General features: G+C 47.8%; 1 protein-coding gene across 12 annotated transcripts in view; it reads right to left on the bottom strand.

The window, feature by feature from the left end:
- Positions 1-13,264, bottom strand: part of kcnc3a (potassium voltage-gated channel, Shaw-related subfamily, member 3a) — a 55,453-nt gene that overhangs the window by 33,187 nt on the left and 9,002 nt on the right. For all 12 annotated transcript variants that reach the window (XR_007384758.1, XR_007384760.1, XR_007384763.1 and 9 more), the window contains exon 2: positions 9,871-10,553. Coding sequence is in view for 6 of the 12 variants with exons in the window: in XM_048991630.1 (XP_048847587.1) it covers positions 9,871-10,494 (624 nt within the window). In the remaining 6 variants the exon portion in view is untranslated. The remainder of the gene's footprint in view (positions 1-9,870; positions 10,554-13,264) is intronic.

Genomic DNA, 13,264 nt, shown 5'->3' with positions numbered 1-13,264 from the left:
TCTGTCACCCTGCCCAGGCAGCCTCATTTCCTCTGTCCACTGTCTCTGCCCCCCCTGCCCAGGCAGCCTCAATTCTTCTTCCACTGCCTCTGTCTCCCTGCTCAGGCAGCCTCATTTCTTCTGTCCACACTGTCTTAATTCCATTCCCTCCACTGTCCTACCCAAACTGTCTCAGGAATGATGAGTGAAAAGGGTTAGGATTAGAGGAATGAGAAGTGGAGCAGGGACTAGAAATGTGTGGTGTGGAGTCTCATGAGAAGACAACCCAGAAATAGCATATGGAATGAGGTGCACAAGGAATGGGACTAGGGTGCAGCTTAAGAATGTGGAGAGAAGAAAACACTGGGAAGTCTGGTGACAGTCCCATTATACAGAGTAACCAGACTGGTGATTTAAACATTACCTCAGAGTAAGCCTCAGAGTAAATGTTGGGTAAATGTGATAGTAATGATAATGATATCATATTGGTTAGATAAAGCTGATTTAACCATAATTCATTACTGATATGATGGAGGGATGAATCTAAAAACTAATTGTCCTGCATTCTGCTATCGCTACACTATGCTAATACTTTCCTTTTGTCTTTCACTTTGACTAATTCCTTTAGTTCCACTCATTTCACTAACACCTCGATTTCCTGTCACGTCTCTCTGCTAACAGCTTACTCTCCACTCACCTTGCCATGCCATGCATCCAGATTTTCCCAGACATGTCCTCTTTTTGGGCCCCTGTCTGGACATCAAGGCGGTTTTTCAAAAATTGGTGGTTTGTCCGGGTTTAGTGTTGCAATCCATATGACCCAGTGTTGCAAGTTACAGTGCAGTACCAAGTGAAGGAAAAGGCACTAGGTTTCAATATACAGCAGCCACTCAGTATCATCACACAGGTTTGCAAGGCTTGTGCACATGTTTACTTTGAGAATTAAACAATATACACATACCTATGTGTCATGCTGCCCATGAGTGACGTCAAGTCCTGGAAACCATCCATCCATCCATTTTCCAAACCGCTTATCCTACTGGGTTGCAGGGGGTCCGGAGCCTATCCCGGAAGCAACGGGCATGAGGCAGGGAACAACCCAGGATGGGGGCCCAGGATGAGGGCACACTCACACACCATTCACTCTCACATGCACTTCTACTTTAGCAAATCCAATCAGCCTCAGCATGTCTTTGGACTGTGGGTGGAAACCGGAGAACCGGGAGGAAACCCCACGACGACATGGGGAGAACATGCAAACTCCACACACATGTAACCCAGGCAGAGACTCGAACCTGGGTCCCAGAGGTGTGAGGCAACAGTGCTAACCACTGCACCACCATGACACCCCTCCTGGAAACCATTGGCCCTTTATTTTTGCTTTCATGTAAACAGTGAACCGCATCGTTTTCTTAAAGTTTAACAAATTTCAGCTTAGCAAGGGATGTAAAACTCTCCTTCTGTAGCTTAGCTCTTTCCCTGTTCCACCACAAATAATTCAGCTCAAGAGCTGTGTGGTAATTAGCACAAGGAGTTGAATCAGGTGTGTTAAATGAGGGGAAACCCAAAAATGTACAGGGCTCTGGCCCCCCAGGACTGGAGTTTGAGTTTAGCTTAGTGTTTTGTACATTTTGTTGAAAAGATTTGTATACAAGTATATTGTGTTTATTTTGTGTTTAAGGTTACCATACATCTGGGTTTCCCCGGATTAAAATTTTTGTTTTACAGTGTGTTTAAGGGAAACTAATTAATATTCATGAGAGAAGAACTACCTGATTGGTCGGAGAACATGAAAACCTCGTTAATATTCTGATCCCTGGACATGTCCTTTGTTTTGTCTCACCAAATACGGTAACCCAACTAAAGCCTCACTTTTCTCTCTTTTTGCTATGCTAACCTTCGCTTTGCTAACGTCTCACTTTCCACTCACTTCGCTACGCTAACTCTTCGCTTTGCTAACGCCTCACTTTCCACTCACTTCGCTACGCTAACTCTTCGCTTTGCTAACGCCTCACTTTCCACTCGCTTCGCTATGCTAACTCTTCGCTTTGCTAATGCCTCACTTTCCTAATTCTTCAATACACTATAATGTATATATGCTATGCCCTTATTTTCCCTGGCATGGTCCGTATTGGTCCCATCTCTTTGCTCTTTGATATATCCTGTTCCCCGTTCATTCTGCATTGTTGGTCCCATGTTCCTCACTCTGCAATGATCCGGCGTCCTGCGAGTGCTCGCCTGCCGCAATGGCAGGAGCACGATGCTGACCTGCACAGCTGCTTCACTGCGCAGACAGGGCCTCATTCAGAAGCCCAGCCTTCCCATCATCTCTCAGCAGAGTCAGGCTGTAGCAGAGTGTAACACACAGACTGACACACACACACACCCTCTAACATACAGGACCTCACAGTGCCTTCACACCTCCAAGAGGCATCTGTCATTTATTCTATTTCATATTGATTAGAGAGCACTGGAGCATGCTTTGTGTGTGTGTGTGTGTGTGTGTGTGTGTGTGTGTGTGTGTGAGTGGGTATACCTATCCTTATGGGGACACAATGTCCCCATAACGTGACAAATATCCGTTTTTTTTTTTCATTTATGGCGACCGGTTTCCTGGTCCCCATAAGGGAAAACTATTTTATAAAAATCTGTGACTGCTATGAAAAAACTAAAAATGCAAAAACTCTTGTATTTTGCTTGGTTACTTATGGTTATGGTTAGGGAAGGGTGGGAGTTAAGGTTGTCATAGTTAGCGTTAGCATTTTTCCCATAGAAGTGAATGAGCGGGCCCCATAAGGATAGGTATACCCTACATGTGCATGTGTGTGTGTGTGTGTGTGTGTGTGTGGCAGTGCTCTCCCTTTTGCTGTTACCACTCTCCCCTTGTTATTAATCCAACTGAGCGCTTTGAAAAAGGAGGGAGTGTGAAGTCACAGACTTTACAGCAGAGCGAAAGTGTTATGAAGCACATACATCGACAGGTAAACCAATCAGGGAGGGCTGCTCCTGGGTCATGTGACGGGGCATCTCTTTGGGAAGCTTGGTCTGTACATTGTGGCTGAAGGCAGTAACCTACAGGGCTGAGTGTTCCCCAGAAGCCCTTGATGCGCTCCAGTCTGACATGACACACAATCATTGTTGTCACAAGACAACATGAAATATCCATCCATCCATCCATCCATTCATCCCTCTCTCCAGCCACCTCCTCCATAGAGAACCCAAGGCATGATACAGTGAAACACTGTGACACTATGACTGTGACACTGTCACTGTGCAGCTGCACCCTGCTGCGTGGCCTGGCTGCTTGACACAGGCTCCGGGCCTCACATCCCTCTGCTGGATTAGTGCTTAGGGGATGCAGAACTGCAGACTGAAGCGTCAGCTGACGTAAATGTACACTCCCCCAGCAGGCTGACATCCAGCCTGGAAACGGCTGCTCCTTCTCCAAGAAGACGTCCACCTCACTCTGTTTGATTTCTCATTCTTCCTCTTCTCCCATCTTCTGCTGCTGTATCTTTCATTGTTCAGGTCCTTCCTCCTTGCTACACTGCTGCATAATCGTCATCATCGATTCACATGTGCTCCCCCCCCCCCCACCCCAAAAAAACGTGCATCAACCCACCAGGACCCCCCACCAGGAGGCTCACTCCTCCACTGCTGCCAGCTGCTGTTGGACTTCACCACCTCCAGCATACAGTGTCAGTCACGAGAGAGAGTGTGCCTTGTCCTTGTGTTTTCTGCCTGACTCTCTTTGCCAGTGATCTTGTGGGAGCTGCATCCCAGTGCTGCTCACACTGGATCTGTGGTGTCATTGTAGCAGGACAGCTGCTGTATGGGAAATGATTCTTTTTATAACTAAGTTTGTGCAGTGAGCTGCTGCAGGCACGTGCAGAATACAGCCCACATATCTGCTGATACACCTGCTTAAAAGCTAACGGTACTGGCGTAAATCTGCCTGTATTTTGAGAAGCCCAATCAGGGTGAAATTATGCATCAATTAAAAAAAAAAAAACATAATTTACTGACCAATGTGAAACTGAAAAAAACACCAGGACTAGCTATCAGTACAACCCATATAGCCCGCATGTCTGAAAGAAATACATTTTAGAGGGGGGGGGGGGGGGGGTCCACCATAGATTCTGTCAACCGAGGGGATCTCCGAGCAAACCTTGAGGGTGGTTCTGTTTTACTCCTTGGCTACATGCCTGATTGGTAGTGAACAAATTCCTGGAGGGGACCATTATTTTACTATGTGGCTGTGTGCCTGGTGCGAGTCTACTGAACACACCTTGAATGCCCCTCAAAATCAGTTTCAATATCAAGCTCCTCTGGTCCATTTTTGCAGTGACATCTTCTCCAACATCTGCGTTCCCTCACTGGCAGTGAGGGGGATCGGTGGGGGGATTTCGTATGGAAAAGGCAGAGTGTGGGAAGGTGAAGGATGAACAGGATGAGGAAGAGAAAGAGGGGAGAAAAAGACTCCAGAGAAATGAAGAGTCCGAGTAGAGGGAGGTAGAGGAGAGATGGAGAGAAGGAGAGACTCAGTAATATAAGGAAACAGGGGAGCTGTAAGTGGCTGAATAGCGTGTGGGGCTAGAGAGAGGGGCAGGGGAAGAGGCAGGCCTGCAATGCAGCAACAGTGTGAGAGGGCAGCTGACACGCACTGATAGCACCGACAGCACGTACTGGTGTGCACATCATCAGCACGCATCTGCAATGAGCGCTTCATTACCAGCCAGTGTTCTGTACAGACTAGGAGAAACGAAGATTCTGCCCATTATCCTTAGCACACAGTAGCATTGGGGAGCACTGCAGGGTCACAGGCTTGTGATGCAGCAGCCCCGCAGTGCTGTATGTCTTTGTGAAAATGCAGCAGCTCACTGTACTGAGAAATGCAGGGGTCCTCATCGCAGGGCCCCCAGTACCGCAGATGCTGAAATGTACTTTTTCCTAGGAGTCCGTCAGCACATACCCATCTGAGCCCCAAACGTGGAGAGCGAATGCACCAAGGTATGTGGTAACAAGTGCACAGCGCCACCTGGAGGACTGGCACAGCGTCACTGTAACCCACAATTCACAAGGAAGCACTAAGGACACTGAGCGTGAAGGTAATGTATTTAGAGAACAAGGGTGGTGAGGAAAGACAGAAAGGATGGAGAGTGTGATGACAGTGGACAGGAGTGAAGGTGCAACATGGCGAGCACCTCCAGACCCTCCATCAATCATCATCCTCTCCTACACCCAGCCATCTCTCCATCATAATTCCATCATCATTCCCAGTTGACCAGTCCTTACTGCCTCCATCTTCATGCACAGACGCTCATATATAGTGCTGCCCTAAATATAAGTACCAGCTGTGGATGTTATAGACTGTGTGTGACAAACAGAGCAGCTTCCAGGCCAAGGTGCCACACAGGTGACACAGATTCCAGCTGCAGAGGGACTGGCTCTGGTGACTCAGGCTATTTTAGTGCAGACACCTCATTGAGTAAAAGCCAGTCAGGGAATCAGGTGCTAACCATTCACACAATATGAACTTGTGCCAACTCAGTGCCAACTATTTTACACTGTGAAAAAGCACCTCTCAATGATTTCTACTCACTTGCTGTAGTAAGCGCTAATTTGGTGCATTTGTGGCATAAAGAGGACACAGTAGGTCCAGTCCGAGCATAGTGAAAACTGTGTGTTTGTGTGTGTAGGAGTGGAGTCCTGCTTGGAGTCAATACCACCCAGCAGGATATCAGTGCTCTTAGTCGTAGCAACTGCGTCACTCACAGAACCTTATAAAGATCTGCTCAGCAGCTGCTTCACTCACGGAATCTTAAAGATCTGTTCAGAAGTTGAGTCACTCACAGGCCCTTCTCAAGATCTGTTCAGCAGCTGAGTCATTCACAGAACCTTATACAGATATGTTCAGCAGCTGAGTCATTCACAGAACCTTATAAAGATCCATTTAGCAGCAGCATCACTCACAGAACCTTTCAATTATCCATGCAGCAGTTGTGTCACTCACAGAGCTTTATAAAAATCTGGTCAGCAGTAGAATCACTCACAGAACTGTATAAGGATCCATTTAGCAGCTGCATCACTCACAGAACCTTTCAATTATCCATGCAGCAGTTGTGCCACTCACAGAGCTTTATAAAAAATCTGGTCAGCAGTAGAATCACTCACAGAACTGTATAAGGATCCATTTAGCATGACAGGCACTCACAGAACCTCATAAAGTTCTGTTCAGTGGCCACATCACTCACTGAAGTATATAAAGATCCATTTGACATCTGAGTCATTCACCAAAGCTTATAAAGGACCAATCAGCACCTGTGTCACTCACATATCCTCAAAAACAATAACTCAGTAGATAGGTCACTCACAGAATTTTATAAAGAACCATTCAGCAGCAGTATCACTCACAGAACTGTACAAAGATCCATTCGGCATCAGACCAACTCATAGAACCTTATAAAGATCCACTCAGCGGCGACATCACTCACAAAAGCATTTAAAAATCCGGTCAGGTTCAGAGTCATTCACAGAAGCTTATTAAGAACCATTATGCATGTATGTCACTCACATAACCTTATAAAAATCCATTCAGCAGCTGAGTCACTCACAGAACCCAATAAAGAATCATTCAGTAGCTGCATCACTCACAGAACCTTATAAAGATCCGTTCAGCAGCTGTATCACTCACAGAACATTTTCATGATCTGTTCAGCAGCTGTGTCACCCACAGAACCTTACCATGATCTGTTTAACAGCTGCATCACTTATAGAACCTTATACTGATTCATTCTGCAGCTGCATCACTCACAGAACCTTTTGCAGGTGACTGTCATCGGGTAGGCAGACAAATTTTAACATAGACAAACATAAGCCTGAACAAAAAGACAGGAGAACACGTGTACACATAACCTGAACACAGGCAGACATATGGACACATAACCTGAACACAGGCAAGCAGGCCAAAATGTGTGTTTATGAACCTGAATATAGGCAGACATATGGGTATAAATGCCTGACCACAGAATCTGTCCATAGATCAAGCAAGTACAAATTTGCTTAAACAACAAATTCAATTAAACATAGTATGATTCTGTGAAACTCAACGAGTACCTACTCTACACTAGATACATCTTCAAACAAATTAATGTAATTGTTTGTGCACACACAACCATACACAGAAATCATACATACTCATACATATAGATACTGGGGGCAGTGTGTGGTTCGGGGAGCTAAAGATTATCTGGAAGGTCATGGGTTTGTAATTCTTTGGATAGCAGGGTAAACTTCGAATAAAACAAATAAATGTAAAGGTAATCTACAATAATACACATAATACAAACATTCACAGTCGCTCATAAACATGCGTACACGCATTTAAATACAGTTATATTTTACACAGGTTTCCATTTATTGATCGACCGATGAATTTCCAGTCTGCTGATTACCTGAGAATCGCTTAACTGCAGCAGTGTGTATGAAGACTAAAAATGTTTACATAGCGAAAAGGGCACTATATAGCATACAAACATATTCCCCAGACGCTGCACTTCATGCAGGCTGCGGGAAAATTCAAACAAAGAAGCAGAAAACCCTCACGAGTGGCTCTTTCAGATGCGCTAGACAGACAAATGAATAGGCCGACAGAGACGTATAGATTAATCAATAAACGGATACGAACACGCAGCTTGCAAAGATCAGCAAAAAGGGGGGAGGAAAAGGTGACCCCATCCAATATTTTCATGGCATTTATCCCCGATCGAAGAACGGGAGAGGAGCGCAGAACGACGAGCCGCCTCCCTCTCCCCCTCTCCTGCAGCAGAGAGCAGCGCGCCGCCAGCCGGCAGCGCAGCGCAGCGCACCGCAGTGCTGCGCTATAGCACAGGCGGGCGGCGGAGGCTGCTTCCCACCGCGCCGGCCGCCGGCACACGCATCATACCGCAGGACCTGCTGAACGCATGAAATCCGCGATGAGGACGATTCGTACCGAGCGACGCCGGCCCTGCACCTTATTAAAATGCTCGGCACAGAGCCTTACGTCATTAGTAGCGCAGATCTATAATCCGCCTTTTAGAAAGCCGCGATATGCCGCCGGTACGGCACTGAATCTTCGCACTGTCCGTGTACTGGGCTATCGGCGGAGCTCCACATACAGCTCTCCGCCGTCTCTGCGTCTTAAACCTTAAGTACTACTCAATGACTTCTCGGTTTCGATGTTAGAAAATGTAATCTAAATGCTTAGGTCCTGGACCCTCCATTACGGAACATCCCTACGCCAGACGGAGGGGGAGGAGGTTGCATCCCTCAAGCCTTCAACGACGGAACGACTGCTATGATATATAGGATAAGTGAAGGGGACGGGGTCGCGGCGTCCTTCTGTCTCCTTTTCTGCCGGAGCGAGTCGGACAGGCTTGGCTCCGCTTCCACGTTTTTCCTGTTACATTTAATTACCCTGAACACGTCCGTACCGCTAAAATGATAAAAGGCAATGCGGCTCTTCCTTCCGACGTCAGCGGTGTCCCGGACATATAGCGTCTCCATCACGAAAAATGTTTGTTATACAAGAATGAAGAAGATAAACGTGCCGTCAGAAGTGACAGCATCACAGCGCCCGTCAAACCCCATATGCCGACCTATACTGCATAGAAAGCTGGAAAACTGCCCGAAAGAGCCTCGAATAACCTGAAAGGGCAGAAACAGATACGTAAATGGAGATGGGATACCCAGAAAGTTAGATGGGAACATGCGGAATTGCCCTTGACATCCTGTATAATGAGCAGTGTGACGTTAAAACGTCAGCTTACAAAGCTACTTAGCAAAATAATGTTAATAAACACTTAATGAGTGCAGACATAATGAAGCTTATTGTGACCTGATTTCTTATTGCATGGTGTATGTAAGACTGCGGTGGAGCTGTGTGTGTGTGTGTGTGTGTGTGTGTGTGTGTGCGTGTGTGTGTGTGTGTGTGTGTGTGCGTGTGGAAACCCTAACCGCGCACCAGCCGTCGTCTGTTTGCACACTGCGTTTGATGAGCCGCCGAAAGACAAACTCTGCAATTGATACACAGAAAACGTGCAATTTCGCTGAACACACAGAGCGCAGGATATATGTTTGTTGATTACAAACGGCGTGCTTAGTCAGACATATTAACCCGATGGGCTGCGTGCGGTGCGCGCAACGGGGAAAGTGGAAAGGACATTGGAAAGGGGCACATTCACAGCGGCCTTATCCGCAGGGAGATGGATGCTGGATCGCAGGTGTAATAACGAGGCTTGTCGGGATATGAAACAAATAAGACGCCGTTTCACACAAACACCCCTTCCATTAGAAAAACAATAAAAATGGAACTAACCGAGCTAGGTTTCATAGTGAATCGCAAGGTTAAACGCATTGCATCTATCCAGAGATGCAGAAATTGGGAAATCCTCTAAAATAGGGAGCTGCAGCCAGGCAGTAACAACGGGACGAGTGGGCAGGATCAGGCGCTAACAGGCAGAAAGTGGGGGATGCGTAGAGGAATGTGCACGGTGTCATTAACTGTGTCACACTGGCGGTTTAGACTGAACACAGAAAAAAACAAGAGAACGCTAAGACGGCTCAAACGAAGCTGCTCGTCATGTTCACATTAAATAAATAGACGTGTAAGAAAGGACACCTCTGGTTAACTACGAAGATGCGGACAAACTTCCTTTCATTGTGACCCACTCAGGACGTTATTCAAAACCGACCGTAGGAGTCACAATTACAGTAACAAAACCTCAGCCGAGTAAAACTTGCCGGGTACGGGTGACAAGGTAAAAGTCTGCAATGCCCACATTCAGCCATGCGCGGTCTTAAGTCATCATGAATGTCAGTAGTAAGGGGTACAGCTTCATGGAGACTCACCCGGGCGTATTTGGATGAATAGGGATCCTCAAAGAGTGCCCAGATGCGCGGCTGCCATACACGCCACCAGCTGGCTTTCCTGCCATCCTCCTGCAGGCACAGTCTCTTCAGGTCTCCATCCGCGCCCCCCGTCAATGCAGGGTCGTCTTCGGGAGGGTCCGGCTCGGGGGTCTCGAAGCTGTCCAGCGCCTCCTCCGCGTCCCGGTGCTGCCGGTAATTCATCCAGCAGCACGCCTCCACGTCTGTCTCGTCGATGCCCCAGAAAGCCAGCTCCTCCTCGAAGAGCGGCCCGCATACGTCGCTGGGACAGTGCAGCTTCCCGGTACGATAATAGTTGAGGATGAAGGCGAAGGTGTTAGGGTGGCGATCAAAGAAAAACTCGTCGGATTTCGGGTCATAGTCAAAGTTGCTGTACGCATCCGGCTCGGTGAGCCACGATAAGCGGGTACCGGGCAGCGTCTTCAGGGTGCTGCGGTAGGTTTCGTGTCGCACACCCCCGCAGTTTATCACAATTTTCTCGCTGTCTGACGGGCAAGTCATGTCTGCACTGTAACATGCTTTGTTGGCCGACTTGTTCCCCCCCTTGCGCCCTTTGAAAGAGGAGACACACACTGAACTGAGCATAGGGGACCGGGGGGAGGGAGAGGAGGAGAGAGAGAAGGCAGGGAGGTGGGGGGTGGAGTCTGCGGAGAGAGGGAGAGATGGGGGAGAGAAATGAGTACAACGGGACGGACACTGCTCTAATATTATTACAAAGTTTACAATGAACCCAATTATAATTGCATGTACACTTTAGCCATAGTTCCGCTCTGTAGTTCATTATATTATGCCTTTATTATAAGGTAAAATTAATATACCAATTGGGTAATTATGCTAAAAAGAAGACAGCTTTGTTATTACAGAACTGAAATCCACACATAAGTATGTATCACAAAAGTATCGCAGTCAACACCCAAATACCAGTACAGAGTACTGATACCCGGAGAAGGTTAATACTAAATTACTATGCGGCTCCTGATAATCACCGCATAGATAGTGAGAGTACGACTTAGGGCAACGTTTATGTTAATTATCTGAAGGTGATTAGAAAGAAACAACAGAGAATGACGTTTCATTTATTATTTGCAGAGTGCCGAGTGAGGAAACTTCCTTCAGTATATACGCGCTGTTTCAGACGGACATATACGGATAGCCGCTCTCTGTGCTCGTCATTGCCTCAGTCGCTTACTTCAGCGAGGCCACAGGGAGATGGACGGAGCTGTGCTACACTCCACCCCCTGCTCCCCCCTGTCCCTTTTCGCTCTCCTCCCTCTCCTCGCTCATCCATTGGGAGAGAAAGAAACAGAGCGAGTACCTCAAGCAGAACCATTATTTGCTGAGCTCCACAAAATGGGGAGGTAAGACTGCAGAGCGATGGTGCTTCTCCCCGCTCTGCTCGCTCCCTCCTCCTCTCCCCACCTCCTCCCCTTTCTTACACCACCTCCCCTGCATTTTACTCTTTTTCCCTCCTCCTGTTTAGTGCTGTCTTAATATATATTTACTGGTAACCACAGCAGCAGACCAAGAATAGCCCATTAACACTGACCCACATTGACAGTGTGTACTGAACACGCAGAGGACACTGACACAGAGTGTATGTACTGAACACACAGAGGACACGGACAGTGAGTGCATGTACTGAACACACAGAAGACACTGACACAGAATGTATGTACTTAACACATCGAAGGCACTGATGCTGTGTGCATACTGAACAAGTAGAGAATACTGACACAGAGTGTCTGTGCTGAACACACAAAGGAGAGTGACACAGAGTGCATGTACTGAACACACAGAGGACACGGTTACAGACTGCATGTACTGAACACACAGAGAACATGGATGGTGGACGCATGTATTGAATACAAAAAGAGTGCATGTACTGAACACACAGAGGGACACTGACACAGATTGTATATAGTGAGCATACAGAAGACAAAGACACAGAGTGTAGGTACTGAACACGCAGAAGGCACTGACACAGAGTGTAGGTACTGAACACACAGAGGACACTGATGCTGAGTGAACACACAGTGTATTGAACATGCAGAGGACACTGACACAGTGTATGTACTGATCATAAAGAATAGACTGATGTTGGATGTATGTACTGAAGTGAACACAGTTCATTAATACTGAGCTTATGTACTGAACACACAGAGGACACAGAAATTGAGTGCATTAACACTGAGTGCATGTACTGAACACAGAACATCAACACAGAATGTATTATTGAACACATAGAGAACATTAACACTGAGTGTATATATATACTGAACACAGAATACACAGTGAATCTGCAGAACACACAGAGAGGACATTAAACTGAGTGTACGTCCTGGGTACAAAGAGATCATTAACACAGAGCATATGTCCGGAGCACAAAGAGGGCATTAAGAAAGAGTGTATGTCTTGAGCATATAGAGGGCAATAACACAAAGAGTATGTACTGAACACATAGAAGACATTAACATCGAATATATGTCCTGAGCACATAGAGGACATTAATGCCGGATGCATTAACGCTGATTAACTGGCTGCATGTCCTGGGAAGGTGAATGGGTTTTGCTGCAGCAGGAGTGCTCTCTCTTTGTCCTCACAGTGCAGAGTCAGAGTTTTAATGCTTTAAAGGGCCGGTCAGTCAAGACGCTGTACACCCGCCTACCCCCTTGCCTGCCTGCCCGTCCATTTGCCTGCCTAACTGCTCACCCGCTTGCCTGCCTGCCTCCCCCCTTGTATACCAGCTTGCTTTCCTTGCCCACCTGTCCGACTGCCCATCAGCCAATTTGCCCGCCTGCCCACTAACCTGCCTGCCTGCCCGCTTGCCCCCTTACCCATGTGCCAGCCTGTCTGCCGGCCCAATTGCTCTCCTGCCTGCTTCCTTGCATGCACGCCCGCTTCATTGCTTTCCTGCTTGTCCGTCCGTCTGCCTGCTTGCCTGCCCAACCTGCTTGCTTGTCCACCTGCCTACCCACCCAATACCTGCCCACTTGCCCACCTGACTGCCTGTTTACCTGCCTGCATGCATGCCTGCCCACCAGCTTACCCACCTGCCTGCATGCTTGCCCAGCTGCCTGGCCACATTCCCTCCTCCCTGAGTTTCCGCTTGCCCATCTCCATGATTGCCCACCTGCATGCCCATTTGCCCACCTGTCCGCCCACTTGTCCGCCGGCCTGCCCGCTTGCCCTCCCACTTGCCTGCCCGTTTGCCCACTTGCCTGCCCGCTTGCCCACTTGCCTGCCCGCTTGTCTGCCCGCTTGCCCTCCCACTTGCCTGCCCGCTTGCCCTCCCACTTGCCTGCCCACTTGCCTGCCCGCTTGCCCACCTGCCCGTTTGCCCGCCTGCCTGTTTGCC

This window comes from Brienomyrus brachyistius, chromosome 22, assembly GCF_023856365.1.
Source record: "Brienomyrus brachyistius isolate T26 chromosome 22, BBRACH_0.4, whole genome shotgun sequence".
NCBI classification, from domain to species: domain Eukaryota; kingdom Metazoa; phylum Chordata; class Actinopteri; order Osteoglossiformes; family Mormyridae; genus Brienomyrus; species Brienomyrus brachyistius.
Note: the sequence above shows the minus strand (reverse complement) of the source record. Positions and strands in the feature narration are given on the sequence as shown.